This window comes from Artibeus jamaicensis, unplaced genomic scaffold, assembly GCF_021234435.1.
Source record: "Artibeus jamaicensis isolate MK-2021 breed Jamaican fruit bat unplaced genomic scaffold, CSHL_Jam_final contig_466, whole genome shotgun sequence".
Lineage (NCBI taxonomy): Eukaryota > Metazoa > Chordata > Mammalia > Chiroptera > Phyllostomidae > Artibeus > Artibeus jamaicensis.
Genome location: NW_026521844.1, coordinates 6,590,497 through 6,612,780, shown reverse-complemented (window position 1 = coordinate 6,612,780; position 22,284 = coordinate 6,590,497). Strand labels below are relative to the sequence as shown.

Sequence of the window (22,284 nt, the reverse complement as noted above, 5' to 3'; positions counted from 1 at the left end):
CATTCTAGTCCAGTCAGTCCACAGAAAAATCATAGGGAAACCTACAAAATTCCAGGCCAGGGTAGACATTCAAAGTCTTATCTAATCCACTTTGTAGGATCTAATAAATTAAAAATACTACTGAGCACACCCATTCATAAATTAATTGCAAATTTGGTGCTTTACAACAATTTCTACAAGTTGTTCCAAGGCTTTTTGTATTAAAAAAAAGAAGATAGAATAAGGTTTATGATATATTTAATAATTCTGTTTTTTCTTCTTTCAAGTTTTCATTTGTTTCTAAAAGGATAAATTTTTACCTAAGTATAAGAGGAAGAAGTGCTAATTCCTTATATAACTCCAGTCAAAGCAAAATAAAGAAATTCATATAATTAATCACATTCAAAAATGAGCGATGTGCTGATTGCAAAGTCTGAAAGGAGACCTAGGTCAGTAAATGCAACCCAGCATGATTGTGGGCAAGGCTTCATACAAACGGAGCTAAAGAAACACATAAGAAGTATATCAGTTCTACCGTAGGTGGCTGGAAGGCGAGGCTAAAGTTTTCTGGAGGAGTAGACACCTGTATTGCTTCATTAGGCCAGAGAGGAATTGGGATGAAAAGCAGGGAAGGGAAAAGGAGAGAAATAAATGGGGCTAGACAGAGCATTCCCAAACCAAAGTAGCATATAGTAAAATGTAGAGCATTTAGTAGCATTTAGCAAAGCCAAAGTGTTAAGAGGGCATATTTGAAATCATAGGCAGGGAACCCTAATTAGGCAGTTATGCAATATAATCAAATCAATAATATCAATACACCTAAACACAAACTACTTGGTAATAAGAAAATGAATCAGACATAATGTCTCTATGGTTCGAAAAGAACAAAGAGTCTTTACATGGAAGGAAAAGGGGAGAAGAAATAAACTTATTGTCCCATGGACTATAAGTCACAGACATAGATAAGACATAAATATCAAATAAATATCAACAAGACATAGGCACACTTGTCAGTATTTCCTCATTATATTCTCTTAAAGGCTGCAGTTATCAACTATAGACATAATTTCAAAATAAACATGGAAATCATGCTGCTCTTTCAAAGGATGAAGAATCCATTACTATTGCCAAGCTATTTTGTCTGAACATCAAATAATGCTCATCTTTAAACATGCCTCCTATGGACAATGAAATGTTGGTGACGGTTTCCAGCTTCAAATGAAAAGCTCTCCTTGCTCAGGGCATATTACTGCTTCTGACCTCTTCCCTTGCCCGTGCCTTGACCTTCTTCCACTCAGATATTATTCCCTGCCTCGTGCCTGTGAGCATCTCATATTATCCCTGAGCTGTGGCTCCAGAATTTAGCATGAGGAGGGCTGCCACTGATAGATGTCTAACATGAGTAATGCTCCTAATGATCCCCAAAGGGACCCTGCCATATTCTTCCAGTAGGATGAGTCGTTCAAAGACAAAAAGAAATTCTGAGCTCTTTATAGTGAAAGATAACGAACAGACATTTCTACACATACATATGTTTTACTCTGAGTTAGCAAGAAATGCCCAGTTTTGTTTATTTTAAGAGAGTTAACAGAAGTTTCTTCATATATATACTTTGTAGTATATCTTGAACACCTGAGTAAATTATACCACTTCTATGCTGCTTAAAGAAATCCTCCAAATATTATTTTAGAAACATTTATGAATTATGCACAAGGTTTCCTCACAGGAACGCTAGATTTGCTCTTGAAAACTGTGCATAAATCAATACTTTGTAAATTAAATAACGTTTTTCACTGAAAAATTATTTCAGAGATGCTTTATTTTCATTTCTGGTTAACATTCAATTTGTCAATGATTCCTGACCCTTTAGATTAAGCTTCTCCCTTGATCATGTTTGTCAAATAGCTAATGATCTATAAACAAATAATACAACAAATAAGAGAAACAGGATTTTATATAAGATCCTGCAACACATAAATTCTTACAGAAGGTAAAGGCTTCTTTGCAATTCAACCACAGCCCCACTTTTCTTAATTTATATATCTTCCAATTTCCTTAATGTATTTTCTCAGCCAGTAATTTAGCTGCAGCTCAGTGGTGTGCCTCTTAATAGCAATCAGTAAACCTTCAGACTGTCTTTGTTGATCATTTCTCTTCTTATTCAAGAATATATTTACTTATTCAGTTCATCAGGGACTCTTAGCTTATCAAAGGGCTTGTGGTTTTGTTTTCTTCGTTTGTTAGCTTTAGGCAAAAGAATCAACATAAACAGTCCAATGATCAGTTTTTGCCAGGCTCAGCAAATACGATTTGTAAAACGTAAATAGCTCCCAATAAAAGCAGAGCTTTTGGTTAAATTAATAAGCCATTATCCTACTGTATTATTACTAGTTAAATACAGTAGATGGCCAACCATCAGAAAAGTAAGAGCTTCTAAAATGCTAAAGATACAGGAAGTGAGGAGATACTGAGGTATTTAGAGTAGGAATAGGCAGCAACAGACAGGTCAGTCCTACTTGGCCTGGATAGTGTAATCCTGCACCCACAAAATGGTAGGCCTCATCTGGTATGATGCCTTATTTAGTTTTGTTGTTGTTATTATTATTATTATTTTAGATTCAGTTGTCCTATGTATCGGTTGGAAGATTTTCCTTAAAAATACGAATTTATGCCTCCTCTTGAAAACTCAGAAAGTCAGTCTACACTGGGCCCACCCAACCATCCCTTAGAAACATCCCAGAGCCTTCCTTACAGAAGCCCTATCGAGGCATCTGAATTCAACCACTGTAAAATATTACCAGAGAAGAAAAACAGAATCTCACAAATACTACTTTCTTTATCTTCCCTGCCAAGAAGTATGATTTTAAGGTATTCTAAGATGGTTCAATGGGAAATTAAGGTGCAAAGATAAGCATACTAATACATTTCAAATCTGATCCAGAATAGCATTACATTCCAGAATACTGAGACAACTTTAAAGGGAGATGTATTAGAAGACTAAGAGCGAGTGAAAAGTTATCTACCTTTTTAATTCAAAAAGAAAGTAAATTTCTCAAACTTCATGTTACGCTTTAGGGCACAGACAAAACAAATATTAAAAACAGAACAACATAACTAAAGAAAATGACTCTTTATAATATGAGGAAACCTGGAAGAAAATGGGGATCAAGTGTCTGGGGAATAGAAGGTTTAGAAAGAATGTAACTGGCTGCAAATGTTGAAACAATCTCACATAGAAACTCACTAAGTTTACCATGGCAGCTTTGGAATATAAAACCCAAGGTCTATAGGACAGAAGACAGTTGATTTTCCACTCAATGAGAAGAAATTTTATAAAATCTGTAAATGGAATCCTCTATACTATGAAATGGTTCCTATGCCCGAGAGCAGTGAGAGAAGGATAAAGACCACCTGTTCTGGGTGCTTGGGGAGAGGGTGGCAGCACAGATGAAGTTCATGTTCCAAGGTGCTGTCCAAATGATTCTGACGGCATAAGATCAATCCAGCAGCCCCCCTTTTTTCAAAAGTTTGCTTTATGCCACTTTACTAAAGAATTATATTAGCATCTGTTTTAGCTAATCGAAAGAAATTCAAAAAGAATTTTCTCTTTTATAATCAATTTAAAAAATAAATTTAAAAAAAAAGAATTTTCTCTTTTACGAAGAAAGGCAAAAAGCAGAAGTAGCACTGCGCATTTGTTTTACAGCTAGCTGTTCCTAAAGCATCACGCACCGCGAGCACCAGATGTGCTCCTGCCAAACTCTTCCTGGGAAGCTCTTTCCCCGGCATCTCACAAACAAGCCGTCATACTGTGAACTGAGTCTGTGGGCATCTGTGCTTTATCGCCTTTTATTTTGTGCATCCACCAGTGTCACCCCAATAAATTTAATTTTTTAAAAATTACTTTGTGATTCTGTTAGCCAAGATCTGTCCTAAGATTAACTGCTTCTTCCCTTATCTCAGTTTATGAAAGGTTTCATAGGAATGCTATTTTTGGATAATGGTGGGAAACCGGTAATACACACAGTATTATACCTAAGTCCGTTTATCTGTATACTGCTTGCTATCTATGTCTTCAGAGAAAGTACCCCCAAAAAGTCTAAACTTCTTAAAAACTAGGTCATCACATTTACACATATTTTACAAACTTTTCTCCATTTGCTGGAAGCTTGTTATGATCTAACAGAGGAATGCACAGCAGTCACGTATACCTCTAGTAAATTAACCTACATGGTAATCAACTGTTTACCACGAATTCCTTAAATACGAAGAATAAGCTTTGTACAAATACTTTGCTGCCTTGGAAAATTGATTAAATAAATGAAAAAAATGAATGAATGTAATTATTAAATGTCTTCTAAAATATAACAATGTTGTAAGTGAAAATCTATAATACAGCCAGCTATAAAACCTACCTCTTCCAATAGATTGTGTCCATTTTACAAATCACTGCTCCTGGACGCACCTCTCAAACATTCGCCCAACACGATGTGCGCCATTCTTTCCCTCAGCACTCTTGGGGAAGGAACCTACTCATTCTAGGAAGATGTCGCTGAGAAAGTAGATCACCTTTATCTATCAGTTCCCAAAATGCTATTCTCACTTCTCCCATCATATCAAATCATCTTTCATTCATTAGTGCCAACAATTCTCTGATGTGATTCAACATTCTATTTTGGGTCCATAGGTACATAGACTGTATCTTGTATGAAAAACTCTTACACGTTATCAGGTATGTCTGAAACACTCTTTAAAGAGTCTAACAACAAAAGTTGACAGCTTATTAATAATAATTTTAATTGTTATCAAGATGGATAGTAGATAACTTACTGGCAATAAACTGTTATTAAGATCCACTAATAATAAACAAGTAGCATTATCAAGCACAAATGAATGGTAAAATGCATAGAAGTAAATTTATTGTACAGTGTATTTTAAAACAAAGAGTAAAAGCCTTAAGGCTAAGACCCCAGGTCTCAGATAAAGGAAGGTTTTCGATATGATAACATTTTCATTAGTGGTACCGAGTAAGGAACTAGGAAAAGCTTTAGTCTTCCACTGAGCCTCATGTAAAGTCACAAATCTACAGAAATACAGATGAGAATATAAATGTCCCTTCCATCTATACATTTGAAGGTAACACTGAGTTAAGCTCAGAAACCTATACCTAAGAAATTAGAAAACAATGTTATCAGGCATATATTTTTTAAAAAGAATAAGTAAAGCAAAAGAATAGCAAATTAAAAACTAACTACATTATTTCTGAAGGGGTGGGATTACAGCACTTTTTTTGATAGCTATTAGTCTCTGGCAGGTTTCATTCACAGGGATCACAGTAACCAATTCCACATTCTTTGCTTTCTATAAAACTTGTCACCTGCGAAGAATACACCTTTAAAGGAATAGTAATCACAGATTCTAACCAGGCTGCTGCTTCATATAATTATCTACAGCACCTTATCACTAAGTAAACCACTTATTTTCAAATTCAAAAATCACTATCCCCTTGTTCTCTATTTCAGTGTCTTTTTTTTTTTTCCTGCAAAAAATCAAAAACTGAACACCAGTTTCTTAGGGAAGTTAGATCCAGTCATACTATGTTCTGTGAGGGAATTTCTATTCACTTACACAGTTGAGCTATCATAAAACTTACTTAGGTCTTACTATCTCAGCTTTACTCCACAACCTAACAGCACTGAATTTCACTAAACCATATTATGAGGCTGGACTTACATTTCTGTGTTTTATGATGTACAATACCAGGGTGTACTTTTTACTGTGGGTTACCATGTGAGACACATAAGAGAGAAACAGATAATCAGATACACCAGAAAAATATAACAGCTAAAAAGGAACTAAAACAGCCTAGCAGCACATGCTATTTCCCTCACAAAAAAGCATCTTACCTTTGCTATCCATACGTTTTATACTGTTTTATCCACAATCATTTTCTTTGTTTTAAAGACTTTTTTTTTAGAGAGAGCGGAAGGGAGGATGAAAGAGAAGGAGAGAAACATCAGTGAGTGGTTGTCTCACGCACCGCCTCCTGGGGACCTGGCTTGCAACCCACGCATGTGCCCTGATTGGGAATCGAACAGGCAACCCTTTGGTTCACAGACTAAGCTCAAGCCACTGAGCTACACCAGCCAGGACAATCATTTTCTTTTAAAGAAACAGTGGAATGTATCTGAACAGTGGTGAAGAGCAAAATTGTGGGATCAGGTAGGCTGTTTTCAAATCCTCACTCCACCCAACTAGCTGACTCCAGGCAAGTATTGTAACTTTTCTGGAACTAACTTTCCATGTTGATAAACAAGAGTAATAGCAATGCATGCATTCTTAATGTGGTATTAGGTAAGGCATGTTAGCACTTTTCTAGATAAATAGTAAACATGTTCAAAATTTTAGGCTTTGTAATTACTATTGTTAGAGATAGTATTAGTGATTCATAGTCCTTCTGGTTCAGTGGGATTGGACCTATATTGTATCAGGTCATCATAATTCATCATTTGGTTTTTCTTCACTCATTGCATTAAAATATATGTATTAAATATTATGTACTAATGTATATTATTCATATTATATATACTATATTTAACACATATATTTATAACCATAATGTTTAAAATATTATGTAAAATATGTCAAATACAAAATGGTGAAAAGATGACTTTGAATATAAGTTCCAGGAAATGAAGAGCTCCTGGGACTAAATGACCATTAATAGGAAAAGAAGACCAAAGAACACTATGAATTTTGTTTCCTGTCTGACCATACTGAATCTAAAGAAAAGCTGCCCTTATGCTGCTTCTATTCTACCCTAATTCGTCAAAATTAATAGCAACTATCTGGTAAGTAAATGTCCATCCTCTCTGCATAGTACCCAAGTAAAGGCTCTGCCTCTCTCTTATTTTCACTGTGCATGTTAAGATTTTAACAATATATTACTAAGTTCATTAATTTAAGCAAGTTCTAGTTCCCAACTTAATACCAGGTTGCTAAGACTTTCACCTCCCTTCAAAAATAACAAAGAAAAACGGATGTGTTTATCTTTCGCAGCCTGCACAAGCCAGTTTACTTTCCAAGGATAACTTGCTAATTGAATAGTCTGCAGACACTGCACTTACTCCTAAGCCAGGCAACTAAAGTAGTTGAAAGCTTCCCAGAGGTGTATAGTTGACACCTACAAATGTGCTCTAACTCACTTTGTTGTATATATGAGCGAGCATCATTTTAGTGAAGTTTCAGAGCAATAAAGTCGGCCTTTTAAAATCTAGGTCAAGTAAACAAAATCAGCTTTAGATCTATGAAACTAAAACATGCAGATTTATATTTCCTTTACATAGGAAGAAAATTGCAGGCAGACACCATTAGCCAAACTGAAAGTTAGTTCATCATTAACGGGGGAAAATAAAATAACATTTTAAAACGGAAAATATAGCCCTGGCCAGGTAATTCGGTTGGTTAGAGTGTCATCCCAATAAACCAAGGTTGTGGGATCAAATCCTGGTCAGGGTACATAAAAGAATCAACCAATGAATGCATAGATAAATGGAACAACAAATTAATGTTTCCCTCTCTCAAATCAATAAAAAATTTTAATGTACTTTATTTTTTTAAATTATTTATTTATCTTTAGAGGGGAATGGAAGGAGAAAGGGGGAGAAATATCAATGTATGGTTGCCTCTCATGAGTGCCCTGCTGGGAACTGGCCTGCAACCCAGGCATGTGCACTGACTGGGAATCGAACCCCAGTTCTCTGGTTCACAGGTCAGCACTCAATCCACTGAGCTACAACAGCCAGGGCTTTAATTTACTTAAAAAAATAGAAAATATAATAGTATGCAGGTTATTCAAGTTTAGAGATCAAATTATGAGTCTTAATTTCTCATTAGCATCATACGATGATAGCAAATGATCTTGAAACAGATATGTTGCAGCTTGATTCGCTTTTTCTTTGGCCACGTTTTCCTTTCAAACTCTACCAGGAATTGCGAAGGACATGAAAGGGCCTCAGTCATGCTAGTGGAGAGAAACTAGAATTGGGTTTTTATTTCCCCTTTCCTAACCTCCAGGAATGAGCTTACCAAGTTGAAGTTTTTTCCATAATGGTGCATAAATTACAACCACATATATCATGCTAAAAAAGATTTCATGGTCAAATAAACACTTGTCATGCTCACTGAAATTTTAAGTTAAATAAAGAGAAAACACACACCTGAAATAAATTTTAAAGTAGTAAGTGGCCGCATATAACTTTTTTTTCAATTCTTGTTTATTCTATTTCTTCACTTTAAAAGGAGAATCTCCCAGGCAGTGGGGATACCACCTGGGTCTCTATTCTCAAGCAGAACTTCTTCCAAATAATTTTGGGGAAAAGTTCCAAGGATTCCCTGCTCCCTCCATGGCTGACTGTGGACAAGCTGTCCCCTGGTTCTCAGGTCATGCACACATGAGCTGAACACAGACATAGGTGGCCCACACTTTGAACTTGGTACTTTCTGAAATCCAATCAAGAGCATCTGCAAAAGGGTAACCATGAGCTGCTACTGCTGCAAGTACTTTAAAAATAGGTTTTCTAGTAAAGACTAACATGATCTAAAAAACTGAGCGCCAAAATACCCAGTATTATTAGGACCAGAAGCCTATTACTCTCTATATGCTGCATACAAATCAATCACTTTACACACACAGAAATATTCCCACTTAACACAGAAATATTCCCACTTAACACAGAACCACACTGCTCTGTTGACATTTGCTTGTACCCACTGATGGTGCTTTCACTGCTCATTTAAGTGTCAGACTGGGTGACAGGCATTACATCTATGGACTATTAACACCAAACTTGTGATCCCAGAATGTTTTCTACAGTTGTTTACCTTCTATACACTCTCTCCTAAATAATAAAATTAACTCATTAAATAAACAGGCATTCTTTTTCCTGGGCTAAGCCACAGACAGCTGTGAAGGCCACAGAGGCATTTCTCTCCTTCAAAGTAGTCAGAAAGATATGCGCAGTCATGCAGTTCAAAATATTGCTTTATGTGTGAAACAACATTGTCATTAGATGTTTGGAAGCCAAGTAAAATCACGGAAGTAAGGGGATTTGTAGCAGCCTGTTTTGGCTGAGGGAAAATGAGACAGCTCTCCCATGAAGCAAGCAACATGACACCTTCCAGTATGAGAAATAGCCTTTGGATGTTAAAAAAAGAGAGCAAGAGGAAAAGGCAAAGAAGTGGAGATCAAAGCTATCCCCCTGTACACTACAGATAATCTTTTTTCTTCCTCTTCTTCAACAGTAAGACTGAAGGGAAGGGCTGAAGGTAGTGGGAGAAGGGGAATAGGAAACCATGCTAATCCAGAATTGTAAAGAAAGGAGCTGGCCTTTTGATCTCCACAGGATGGCAACTTTATTGGCTATGCCTAAGCAGTTTCCAACTAGCTGATCAACCAGGTATTAACCCTCAACCCTGCCATGATCAGTAACCATGAAGTGAGTCATCTGTGAACATCAGTCAAGCAGAAGGCTCATCTACCACTAAATGACCGCTCGCCCCTGTCCAACCCAGAGGGGGAAGAACAACCAGAGGGGAAATGATTGTCTCTCCCTGATGAGTACCAGTTATTTGCTTTGGAACTCAGAGCAACATCTTTGCTCAAGTGTGTAAGAATGAGAATGGCATTCATTTTCCAAAATACAACTTGGAATCTCTGCACATCTGCATCACTGTTTTGACTTCTGTTCAGTCTCTGCTTTTAAAAGCATGCCAGAAAATGCAGAAGTAATATAGTCTGAATATGAATATGTTGGATGTAATGAATTAATTGTCCTGCCTGGTGATCTAAAAATGTACAGACCAGTTATTTGATGGCAGAGAGAGGAATGCCTCCCTTTCAAATTCTTACGTGTTCAAACCAGAGTCTTATTTAGGTAGTGTTTTTAGACAAGTTTAAAAAATTTTTTAAATGATTGAACCATAACCTTTCTTATTTGAATTCTTCATTTTTCTCTTAAAACTAGAAAAGTGCATGGTAGTTAAGTTTCAGAATCATCTTGGTTCAAATCTGTGCTCATCCATACCTCTAATTCTCCATGAAGAGTTTCCACAACCATCAAACAAGGAGAAGGTAATATTTTACTAATAACAGCACCTATGCCACAGGGTTTTTTATAAACACTAAATGAGACAGCGGTGAGTGTTCAATAAATAACAGTCATATCTTCATAGTAACAGTACTAGCAGTCATCAAAAAGTTTACTATAGCTCAACACAACTCAAAATCCATCTCATTATTTTTATTATTTCCTTCTCTTATTCTTATTAGTCTGCTCCAAGCAAAAGTGTTACAGTATAGAAAATAACTACTTAGTTTTTACTCCTCTAAAAAATGAAGCAGTCAATATCCTAAAGTCTTATTAACTGTAGCTTTAAAAAGCTGTTCTATGGCCCTGGATGGGTAGCTCAGTTGGTTGGATCGCTGCTCCCATAAACCAAAAGGTCACTGGTGTCGATTCTTGATTCTCTGTCAGGGCACATCCCTATGTTACAGGTTCAGTACTGGGTTGGGGAGGGTTCAGGTGGCAAATGATTGACGTTTACCTCTCTTTCTCTCTCTCCCCCACCCCTTCCTCTTTTATTCAAATCAATACACATATCCTTGGGTAAAGACTGAAAAAAATAAACTATTCTATTCTGATTCTATTAAAGATTTAAACATTTCAAAATGTTTTTTAAAAATGCAAAATGTCTACATTATTTAGTTGTGAAGTACAGAGCATATATATTGACATCAAATTTTCAGAAATGCATTTTTCAGAGATGCTTTTCCAACTGTGTGTGGGGGATCAGAGGGTACACTTGGATTTTGGCTGCTCCACTTCCACTCTACCTCTTCCAATATTTAAAACCCAGCTAAATTCAGGACCTATTTCTACTACACTTCTCTAGACTTCCGCTTCTGGTTTCGCCCTTTCTTATTGCCAAATTCCTTAAATTTATTCTGTAGGTGACCCCAGGTCTAACTTTAAATTGAAATAACAATTTTAATTTCCTTATATTTTCCTACAAGACATCAAGTTTGCAAGGCAGTTATGCCTTTATTTTAAGAATCAAGCATTTTTAAAGGAGCTAGAAATTAGCATAAGTGTCGCCTTAGCATCTTCCATTAACACAGAAGATGATACATGAAGACTCAACTATTTATGATCTCCACTGATAAACTGTTATTGTTTCTTCCCAATTGCATTCTGGTTGCTCAGCACTGTAAATTATAGATATCTACTCCATGTAAACTATATAAACAAACAAACAACTATCGTTGCAGGTTTGAAATTTATCATTCTGCACCACTTTAATCCATACAAGAATATTTCACAGACTAAGGAAAAATTTCAGGTAAACTTTCTGTCCTAAAACATTATAATCATAAATATCTTATGTGTCGGAGGGCCCACTACCAAGAAATAAGTATATTTTCAATGATGTCACAGTATTCAGGTAACTATATTTAAAAGCCAGAAAGTTTATAAAGAGACTAGTTAGAACTTATTAGAATTACCAAAGAATCTTTCCAGAGAGGTAGAGAGGAAGGAGGGAAGATGGAAGGAAGAAAGTGGGAAAATAAGAAAGACCAGACCCAGGTAAGTGGTTCCCATTGCAAAACTTTTCTAAAAAAATGTTTCTCTTCAAAGCACAAAGAAGAGTGAAAAAGGGAAGAAGGAAAGTGAAAAAAAAGAAGGAAAAAAGATACATGAATGAACTTCCATTTTATTAGAAATTCAGATCTCACCCTAAATTTGAATTGAAATTCAATCACTTTTTCCCTTAGAAGCAAGTTTGAGCAACCGGAGTTGAGAAGAGGAAGTCTCTGAAGGAATCCCTTCCTGAGAGAAAATGCAGTTTTTTTTCAGTGCTACCCACTGTGCTCCCTTCATAAAAAGTCTAGCTATCCATCAAAAAGAACTCAAATATACACACTCACTAAAGGAATTCATCTTAAAAATGGATTTCTAAAGAAATACCCATTTTTCTTCAAAATTTAAGTTTCCTAGAATAAAACATTATATATTATAGTATTACATTACTAAAGAAAAGGCTACACAAAGCAAACACATACTCTTAAACACAGTATTTGATGTTAAGTATTATATCAACACATCAAAATGAAGTTTATAATATATTTGAAGAAGACTGCAGGACTTTGTGAAGTTGGCAGCCATGTTAAAAAGAAAAAGAAAGAAAGAAAAAAATAACTGACAACCAATAGATGCTTTTACAGGTTAAATCTTGTTGAAGGTACTTTACCCCCAATGCACTTTGATTCATGTTAGCTCTCCACATTTCTCTTAAATGCACTCCATTAACAAGTGATAGACTGTGATCTTACGCTGGAGGCTATACATGAAACGCAGTCTGTCAAGAACTTCATTCATTCCCTGACCAGGTGTCTTGAGCACACACAACTCTACTTATCCAAGTTCTGTGAAGTTTTATTCAAGTCAATAGTGTAGCTTTAGAATAGCACGCTGCCATGAAATCACCCCAGCAGCCCAGTAATCTGACTGGCCCCTCAAGTTCAGATTCACAGCACGAGCAAAAGTAATCGGAAGAATGATTAAGAGCCTCAGGTTAAATATGAGAGAGCACTTCACAATGACACTTCTGACCTGAAACCTGGCCAAAGAGGAAGATAAGCACACCTACGGGGAAAAATGCAGGTTTATTGAAAATCATCAGTGGCTTACCTGGAGCATTAAATTAGAAAAACAAAGCCAGAAATCAGTTTAGGTCTAAGATTTAAATGACAAATCTCAAGATACTAACTGCTAATCAAATTACTAAATCTGAAAGGGCGCTACACCTCCGCCTTCCCTGCCCCCAGATATCTCCAAGTGAAGACAGAAAGTGCACAGTGAAGCAACCAGCTCTCAGTGATATCCTCCCAATTAGCATGACCCTATCTTTAATCTACAGCGATGATAAAATGTCCCAACACATACACACTCAACTCAAACAGTGACTAATGACCATTAATCCCCCTATCTTCAGTAATCTGCCCCTCTAGTCATTCATCACACTGACACTTCACTTTACACACGTGAATAAACTTTAACAGAGAAGGTGAATCAACAAAAATCTCAAAGGTATCTGAAGCTGTAAATTAAACTTGGGGGAGACACAGTAAAGAGGAACAAACGGAGGGATCAGATCTTAATGTTTCTGATTTGCACCCATGACCAGGCCTGGGGAGGATGGGGAAGTAACTATTCAATCACTTGGATCTGCAAATGAAGAAAAAAGGAAATTAGAGAAAGGAGAAGCTGGAGGTAAGAAGAGGCGGCCTCAAGAGTTAGGTAAATCTATTGATCCATCCACTGGGACACAGATCAGACATGCATGGCTGGAACTTCAGTTTTCTGTTTTCCTCAAAGGAATAACAATTGAACGAATTTCTTATCTAGTTTCTTCACAAATGTTCTTCTTAGCCAGAGAGCGTATTTCCTGGGCTGAAATTATTTTAAAGGTTTACTTGCTATCATTTACCTGATGTGCATTTTTATTTTTCATATTCTATTATGATGTAAAATCCATGGTCAAAATCTAACCCAAAGCTATGAGCCACAAAATGCTCAAACCCACCTTATAAAACTGTTTCATAATCATGCAGATTGAGTGACTTCAACCTATGGGCCCTGATGCAACTCGAAGCTCAGTATTCCACTATAAAAAAAATTCCCTGAGGTACTGTGTGTGTGTGTGTGTGTGTGTGTGTGTGTGTGTTTTAAAGCCTGAAATTGGATCCTTGATTGAAACCAGAATCTACCAAAAGGAAAGAAAGAAAAGTTGAGTCCTGGCTCTGTTCACCCACAGTAAAAGTTTCTTAGGGAGTGTAAAAAAAACTATTTGTAAGTGTGGATACAGTGTATACTTCTATGTCAGAAGGATTCCATTGCAGCATCCTTCCAAAACTTCATCTGGAGAGTTTCGTGCTATTTCATTAATCCCCCAAATCCTAAATTCACCCTTCTGTTTTCCGTTGCCCATGAACATTCCCGGGCAACTAACTGTTCCCTTTCAGATACTTACAAACTCCTGTTTTCCTTCTAAACCCAGCCAGGCAGAGTAGTTAGTTTATATCCTACCGTAAGAAGGAGTTATTTCCTGAAGTTTCTACAGAATCGAATTTAATTACAGACTTTGGTTACATAAAACAACTACTAATAACCCCTTGTGCTCGGAAGAGGAGGGGCGAATTGAAGGACCAGGTTCAGGAATCTAGGCGGGTGTCCGGGCCACATCCCCGGGCGCACACCTCCCTCCCCAAAGGAAGCAGCCCAGGGATGAAACTCACTTCGGCTCATGCCGGGGGCCCTTTGCTCACCACCAACCGCTGCCTCCGCTCCGACCAACGTTTGCCAAGAGCAATCTGGGCGTGTCCTGAACTTGGCAAAAGGCCGAGGACAGTGATCAGGGTTGGGGCGGTCTTGGGGAATAGAGAGAAAAGGACAACCCAAGGTACGAACTAGAAACCATTTGGCCTGAAACTCCTTCAGGGAACGAGCCCCTCCGACCTTAAAAGGGAGAGGTCGGCGAAATGCAGCTCGGGGTCTGATTTGAGAAGTGGAGAAGGGACGGATGCAGGGTGAAGAAAGAAGACGCGAGGTTACCTGAACAGAGACATATTAATCCAAAGAGGTAAAAGTGTGCAGGCTCCGCGATCATTGTCCTCGGGTGGATCCTGCATACAGTCTCATGCCAAGAGGGTGTAGAAGTGAGGTCCCCTAATTTATGAATCCACACCACACACACTACACACAAAGGCTTAATATAAGCAACGTGGGTCAATCCGCCAAGAGTTTTCAGGATAAATTACTTGTAGACCTTTCTGGACGCTTGTCAGTATCTCAACGCACTTTGAAGGCTAAGAATCCCAAGGTTTGCCTTCTCTGGTTCCAGAGTTTACGAGGAAGCTTAGCCACTTCCAAGGACCATCCAAAGCAAACAACAAAGAGCCGAAGCAGAAGAGCAGTTGTGCGGTTTCCTGCCTTCACCGTCTTTCGGAGCCTCCCGGCGTGCGCCCCCAGACTGTGCGCCTAGCGCCGCAGCGAGGGCAGCCGAGGTGGCAGCAAAGTTGGGGTGGGAGAACGAATCGGAGAAGGCCAAAAAGTGCTTCTTGTTCTCCAGGAGAGCCCAGTCAACAGCTGGCAACTCGCAGCAAAGGCAGGCTAGGCAGGGGCGGCAGCTCAGGAGGACGGGCACGGGGTGCTGGGGGTGTGCCTGGGTGACTCCGCGCGCTGGGAGCGAACGAGGGGGCGGTGCGGCGACAGCGGCTGCCTGGGCGGGCCCTTGTTCCCATCACTTGGGTGATACAGAGGGCACTAGAGACAGCAGCAGCAGCAGGTCCGCGGACACACGCATGCCTCCCCAACGCCTCCAGTCCAGCGCGGTGCTCACCATAACCCCCAGCCCCGTAAGGGCACGCGTCCAAGGCACCCCGAACGCTTCGAGGCTAGGACGCTGGAGTGCAAACTTTCTGAGGGTGGCTCCCCGAAGCCTGGCTCCTGGAAGTTGCAGGCAGGCAGCTCCCGAACCTCCCCGGGGTGGCGGAGTGGGGCGAAGAGGATGCTGCGGCGGCGGGTGGGAGCTACTGCCTCCGCCGCACACCCGAGATCCGACGGGTTCAACCTCGTCTGAAGTTTCTGCTCTCACGCTGCCTCTCTGCTGGCTCAATTGCTTGTGGGTTTTCCCCACCGTCCCCGCGGCTCCCAGTTTCCTCCCTCTCCTCCCCAACCAGGGAATACTTAAAGGGGCCGCGCAGCAGTTTCCATGATTCACTCTACCCTGTCTAGCAAGTTCTGGTCATTAATATTTCCATACACACTCCAGAGATGCCCGAGTGCGCCCTCAGGTGAGAATCAAACTGCTCAGGATTCAGAAATCCAAGCGAATGGGAACTCGCCCTGCTTCTGGCGCCACCCCTAGCTCCCCTGCACCTTTCTCCAAATGGAACCTCCCAGCCGAAGACCTCAAAAATCCTCTTGGTCCAGCTTAACCTCTTCTTTACCGTTTCCAGGAGTTGGAATAAACTCTCAAGTAACTCCACCCTTGCTCACCCTTCCCCATTCCCATTTTTAAAAATCAAATTTAGGCAAACAAGCCTAGGGGAGTCGGTCGAGAGAAGATTATCTGGAACGGTGATTTCTAACCAGTGCGCCACAAGAAATTTTAAAACATGCAATACCCGACTATTTAGTCAGGGGCACTGACCTCTTTCGTTTTAGATTGCAAATAAAAAATTGACAACAACCAATACAAAAGCAGCAAAATTACACCTATTTTTTTGTCAAATGGGCAAAAAACATAATATACTTTTAGGTGTGCTACAGAATTTTAGTAGTTAGTTTATGTCTGCCGTGAGATGGAAAAGGTTAAAAATAGCTGATCTAGACTATATCTAGATAATAAATAGGCACTTTATTACAATAATCACTTTCTTCTAAATTGTAGTTGTTGAAGTTCATGTTGCCTGCTAATTCCAAGGCACATGGTGGACCTTTTGTCTCACTGGAGAGCCTTTCCTTCAACTTCAGTGACTAGGCCTTCGTTAACCTTAAAATGTTAACAATGGAGAAGAATTATGAGAGACAAATGCAAAAAGCATCCTTGACTACCCCAGAATTTAGCATTTCAAAACTAAAGAGGTTTTGACACCCTTTACACCCACCCTAAAATCGCAACCTACCAGTTTTTAGCTCTGTTACCATGCCGAATCTTAGTTTTCTCTCCTAAGAAACAAGGATTCTTGAAATATTAACAAGTATGAACAAATCATACTGAAAGCAAAACAAACCTAGTGCATCAGATGGGCATTCTTGCATGTACTCATTTTACTTTCCTGCTATTAAATAAGACACTATGTACAACACCTGAGATGCAGTGTGTACAATAAATGCCACATATTGGTATTTAGAACTATTCTACCTTCCAGTAAATTATGTACCAAGTTATGTACAACAGCTTCGAAATCGTGATGTGGTTTCTGTAGGGTAGATCAGAACGTGCTTACACTGGTTGTGTCTGGAGAGGAGAGATTCATGGTAGATAGCAAGGTGGGGGTGGATTTGCTCTTTTCTATATACTGTTATAGTTTATTTTTTAAAACACATGCCTTACCTAACAAAAGATAAATTTTCAAAGCATGTCGTACATTCATTTGGCTGCTGCTGGTACAACTAATGACTTTGGAACAGAATTGTGGAGGAAAAAAAATCTGGTTAACAACACCTATCTCTGAAAGTGAAGGATAGTTTAATCCTGAGAAACCTGACTGAAAATTCAGTAAACAAGCTAGAGATAAGATATCGAAGACTCCAACCATAACCTTTCCAGCAAGAGAAAATAAGAATGTGTAGTAAATGCTGAAAAACATCCATTGATTTGGTCTTCATGGAAGGGTACTTAGTGAGAAACATGGACTGGTGTATCTTTTTTTCTTGGGATAAAATGTGCCTTTAAGATAAGCTTACCTAGTAGTAGAAAATAAAGGAGCTAAAGCATGGTGCTTGACAGAGAAAATCCTTCAACTACTTATATCATCTGAGTGCACTTAAAATAGAGATCTTGACCTTTCACTTAGCAAAAAATGTATATTTTAAAATATAAAATAGAATATGTGGAAAGATCCCTATTACATTGTACTCTAAAGAGGATACATCTCCCAGTCTGAGAAGTTTGCGAAGATTTCTCAAGATCTCCAACTTATATATGTTGATCCTTTCTTCTTCCCCTACCTCATTCAAAGTACTTCCCTTGTCAGATCAGTAAAGGTGGCATCTGAAGACATTTGTGTTCAGGTATTAGGGATCTATATTAAGTAAAACAACGCACCTGAAAACTCATAATTCACTCACTCTTACCCATGCAAACAGCCATTTAATAAACATAATCTGTTTGCAATAAACGGTAAAGGGGTCTGTAAGGGCAAGGTGCAAACAGAAACCCACTCACTAGGCCCTCAGAGCTCGTACAGTAAGAAGCTACACAAGCATCAAAGTGGAACCTATCTGAAGAAATAACAACAACGCAAAGCATCGTTGGGGTTAAATGATGGTTCAGTACATTCCTGGAGATGAATGCATTGTAGCAACTTTCCATTTTTCCTACCGAACATTGAATTACCTAGGAGAATACGTGAAATGCTCAACGTGTCTGTATGAGCACGTGTGCAAGTGTGAGTGTGTACACGTGGGCAAGGTGCCTGTGCACATCAGGTCTTCGGGCATGCACAGTAGAACTCTGACTTATTCCAGACTGGTGGGTTGGGAGACAAAGAGCAAGGTGAGGAGAAAATGACTTAATTCATACTCAGAGACCCTATTCAGATCACTATGGTATGAACAAGTCGTCACTGGATTCTAAAGTTTCATTGAGGGGATCCTGATCTCGCTTGGAGCTGATGAAACTCAGGATCCCTAAAATGTCTCCTTGAGAATTTTCAGGAAGCCTGAAAATAATGCATGCTAGTAGTCCTGTGAATAGGGGCTTCTCTGAACGTCAGACTCCTGGAGCAGCAGTGATCTCATGGGTGGGTCTGAGCTGATTTTTATCTTTCACGGGGCCAGTTACAGGCACTCAGGAAATAACAAAACTCCCAGAGTCTCTTCGGGGATTCCAGATATCACTTAATCAGACAAGAAGGAACAGAGTAGAGCTCCTACGGAAACGACAAACCAGAACATTTCTCTCTTTCCCTCTTAGGAATGAGCCCTAGCCTCAGAGGGAGCCTGGGATAAAGCCCCAAATTCCAGGCAATCCGCGGAGAAGCAGCAGGACACACGGCTCACCGAAGGCTGTGCCGCGTTCTTCAGCACACTGTCCCTCCGGGCGCAACAGCGAGCTTCGCAATTTTTACATGAAATTGTTGCATAATCTGCGTCATCTTTGGTTTCTAAGTTAATGAACTGGGTGGAATATAGGAATATTTGAATATTTGAATACTTTTCTAAGTTTGGATACCCAAGAAAAGGCATTTAAGAAAGTAATCCAGAGTGACCCTAATGACGGGAAAATAAACTCGCATCGGTTGGAACATCTGTTGTGTTTCCAAAAGCTGTGTCACTTTAGTAGGTGTTAGTCTATGGCATGCTGATTCTCTAGTAATATCACTAAACCCCTACTCTTAATAATCAAGATTTTCAGTTTTCCTTACTAAACTTCATATGGTAGTTACCTGAGGAAACACTCATTTTTGTTCAAATGAGCAATACAGTATCATTGCCACTAGCTGCCATACGTGACAGCAGCAAGTCATACGTATGGCAGGACATAGATTTTTACATGTAATAGGAGTTTAAGGAAGAAGGAACTAATTTAGGGTTACAGCAGTAAACTAAAAATGAAAGAAAAGAATGCTAAATAGGATTTTCGGATATGTGTAACTTTATTCCTGTTCGTGAAAGAGAATAAAGTGTGCCCTGGCACTTTCTTTGAAAGGTGCCTAAGGCCCATTTTAATAGCCTTTCTTGTTGTTTGTTTCCTTGTTGGCCTTTTAGAATAGGTCATTGTGTGCCTCAAACCAGGAACCAGAGAGAGAGGGCATTTCGGGGGCTGTCTTCACTTACTAAAGATATAAGGCTCTGTCACTAGAGCCCATGTTTTTAATGCAGGAGAGCAGGGGATAGAATCCCATTGATCTCACCTAATCATGTACTCCATTATCGTGAGCAGTCTCTAAGGCTCACCAAACAATATGAACTATGATGCATTCAAGGTTGCTGTGGAATTATTGGGACTCTGCTTGTTCTTTAGTATTTCAGCATCTTGGGGACATTGCAGATATTCTAAAACTAGCTGCCAGATTGCAAAGTCCTTCTGACAGAGCCTGGCATCTTAAACATTAGTAAAAGAGTCTCACTAGAATTTCCTCCTTTAAAGTTCCCCGAGTTTTGGGAGATAAAGGAAAGGTCCCCGGAAAGGAGCAGTAATTGAAGGTGCTGTTTTGTACCCTTCACAAATGTCTGAACTAACTCACTATGATCCTCTGAGGTGGTATTGTTTTCTAAATTTAGAGATGAGGTTGAGACGATACATTGTATCACCAAATTTAGATGTCCGGAAGCCATGGATCTTATATTTGAATCCAGCTTGTTTGAAACCAAAGCACAAGGTGGGGGGAGGGAAAAGTTCTATGGTAGGATAGGCTTGGGATACATTGGATTCAACACATTTAAGGATTTCCCAAAGATCTGAATATGCAAATGAGCATAGTCAGTCCCCAGGGGAAGATTAATTTGAGAAATCGTGTCTCTTTAGTCAATGCTGAGTATTTTATAACTTGCTACTGCTATAGTAATATCTCCAATCATCCACACCTGAAGACTAAGAACTTCAGTTCTCCCTGACTAAACACCATATGGTACTTTCTTGGGAGATAGTTTATTTGTCTTCAACTAGTTAATGTTATATTTCTTACTAAGAAAGACTGTAAACCGAAGTGACTCCATTTCTGGCTTATCTTCATAGAATAGCTAGAGGGTTCCCCTTGAAACCTAAGTCAGACCCTGTCTACCCTCTGCTCACAACCCTCCAAGAGTTTTCCATCTTTCTTAGAGCATGAACTACTCTTTCCGGAAGTCAGCAAGGTCACATATGAACTGGCTTTTCTTCACATCCTTTCCAATAGCATCTCCTCTTTCATTACCTGCCTTTGCTCATGTTGTTTCAACACAATGACCTGCATGCTGTTCCTTTTCCCCCCAGATCGCTTATTCATCTAAGGTATTAACTAATTTTAAATTTCTTTTCTTGACTGCCCTCCATGTCTTTTAGAATGTTGTGTAAATCAGGGATCCTTGAGTTTTTATTCACTCTTATATTCACAGCATCCAAAACAGTGTCTGGTACAGAGTAGGCATTCAAATGTTGAATGAATAAAAAACTGAATCATTTCATTGTCTGTTAATATATCTATCATTAAAATGTCTCTTTAATGAGTCCTGAGTAGTGTGGTTCAGTGGATTCAGTGCCAACCTGCAAAGCAAAGGATCGCTGGTTCAATTCCCAGTCAGGGCCCATGGCTGGGTTGTGGGTCAGGTCCCCATAGGGGGCATGCAAGAGGCAACCACACATTGATGTTTCTCTCTCTCTCTCCCAGATTTTATTTATTAAAAGTAAATAAATAAAATCTTTAAAAAAATGTTTTTTATTGAACCTATTTCTATAGTTCTAAAGTATATGTTCTGCAATATATAATTCAATCATTTATCTACTTCAACTAACAGAGAACTAATAGTCAATGTCACACATGGACTTTAATCATTTGAAAGCCAAGTTTCTGACTAAATGAGCACATGCTTATTTGAAGTAGGAACCTAAGTTTAAAGTACGGAGAGTTCGAACAAGAAGCAACCTTCGAAATGAACTTTTCATGAGTGAGAAACCTGAAGTCTAATGACACTGACCTTCCCCAGAACACTCCCTCCGTTGTTCCACTCAAAACTAGACTTCTAAATTCCTAGGCATTTCTTTATGCTAAAGCAGGTTAATCAGTAATTCTTGGTCGAGATTCTCTACCTTTAAAACACTTTCAGCATTAGCTATGGTGCAGTACAACATATTATATTATTACTATATTATGTAGTGAGTTGTACATATTTCTAACTTTAGTAATATAAGAGTCTTGGTTTTTTCCTATTTCCAGTTCTTAATAGAATAAATAATAACAACAACTACAATTTACATAGCCTTATATGCTGGAGGTATATTGTTCTAAGTATTTTATATATTCTAACTCACTTAGATCCCCAGAAACACATTATGAGACCAGTTACTGTGCTATTCCATTTTATACATGAGGAGATGGAGGACATTCAGCTACTATGAGGCTGAACATAGATTAGAACCCTGACTATGTGGATCTTACCCCTACCTCAGACTGCAAGGTACAGATTAGAGCTATGGATTAAAGCAATGTCATTCTTACAGATTCGGTTCCAGCCACAGAAAACTATTGATGTGTAAGGTTTGCTTTGTTATTTAAAGATCTTCTATTTGGGGAGTAAGTATAAGAAAATAACTGCATCTGTAGTTTTTCTTCCATATGGAATTTAAGTGTTTAAAACTTTTTTACTTTATGTCCAAAATATTTAAAGGAGTTTATCTTTCTTTAAAAGCTGATGAGAAGGCATGGAAAGGTACACAGTGCAAACGTGTTCAGACCTTCAGAATACACTGGAAAATATAAAGATGTATGTGTGTGCATATTTAATCCCACCCTAGAATTTTGCTGTGTTTTGGTTTCTT

At 38.7% G+C, this 22,284-nt stretch overlaps 1 protein-coding gene across 5 annotated transcripts in view; it reads right to left on the bottom strand.

Annotated features, from left to right (window-relative positions):
- The window catches only part of ROBO1 (roundabout guidance receptor 1), a 407,976-nt gene extending 392,297 nt beyond the window's left edge, over nt 1-15,679 (bottom strand). For 4 of the 5 annotated variants that reach the window (XM_053667254.1, XM_053667258.1, XM_053667255.1 and 1 more), the window contains exon 1: nt 14,652-15,679. In XM_053667254.1, coding sequence (XP_053523229.1) covers nt 14,652-14,706 — 55 coding nt within the window. In that variant the 5' untranslated portion in view covers nt 14,707-15,679. Of the gene's footprint in view, nt 1-14,335; nt 14,380-14,651 lie in introns of those variants that run through there. The other variant, XM_053667256.1, reaches the window with a different exon arrangement.
- Between the last annotated feature and the right edge of the window lie 6,605 nt (nt 15,680-22,284).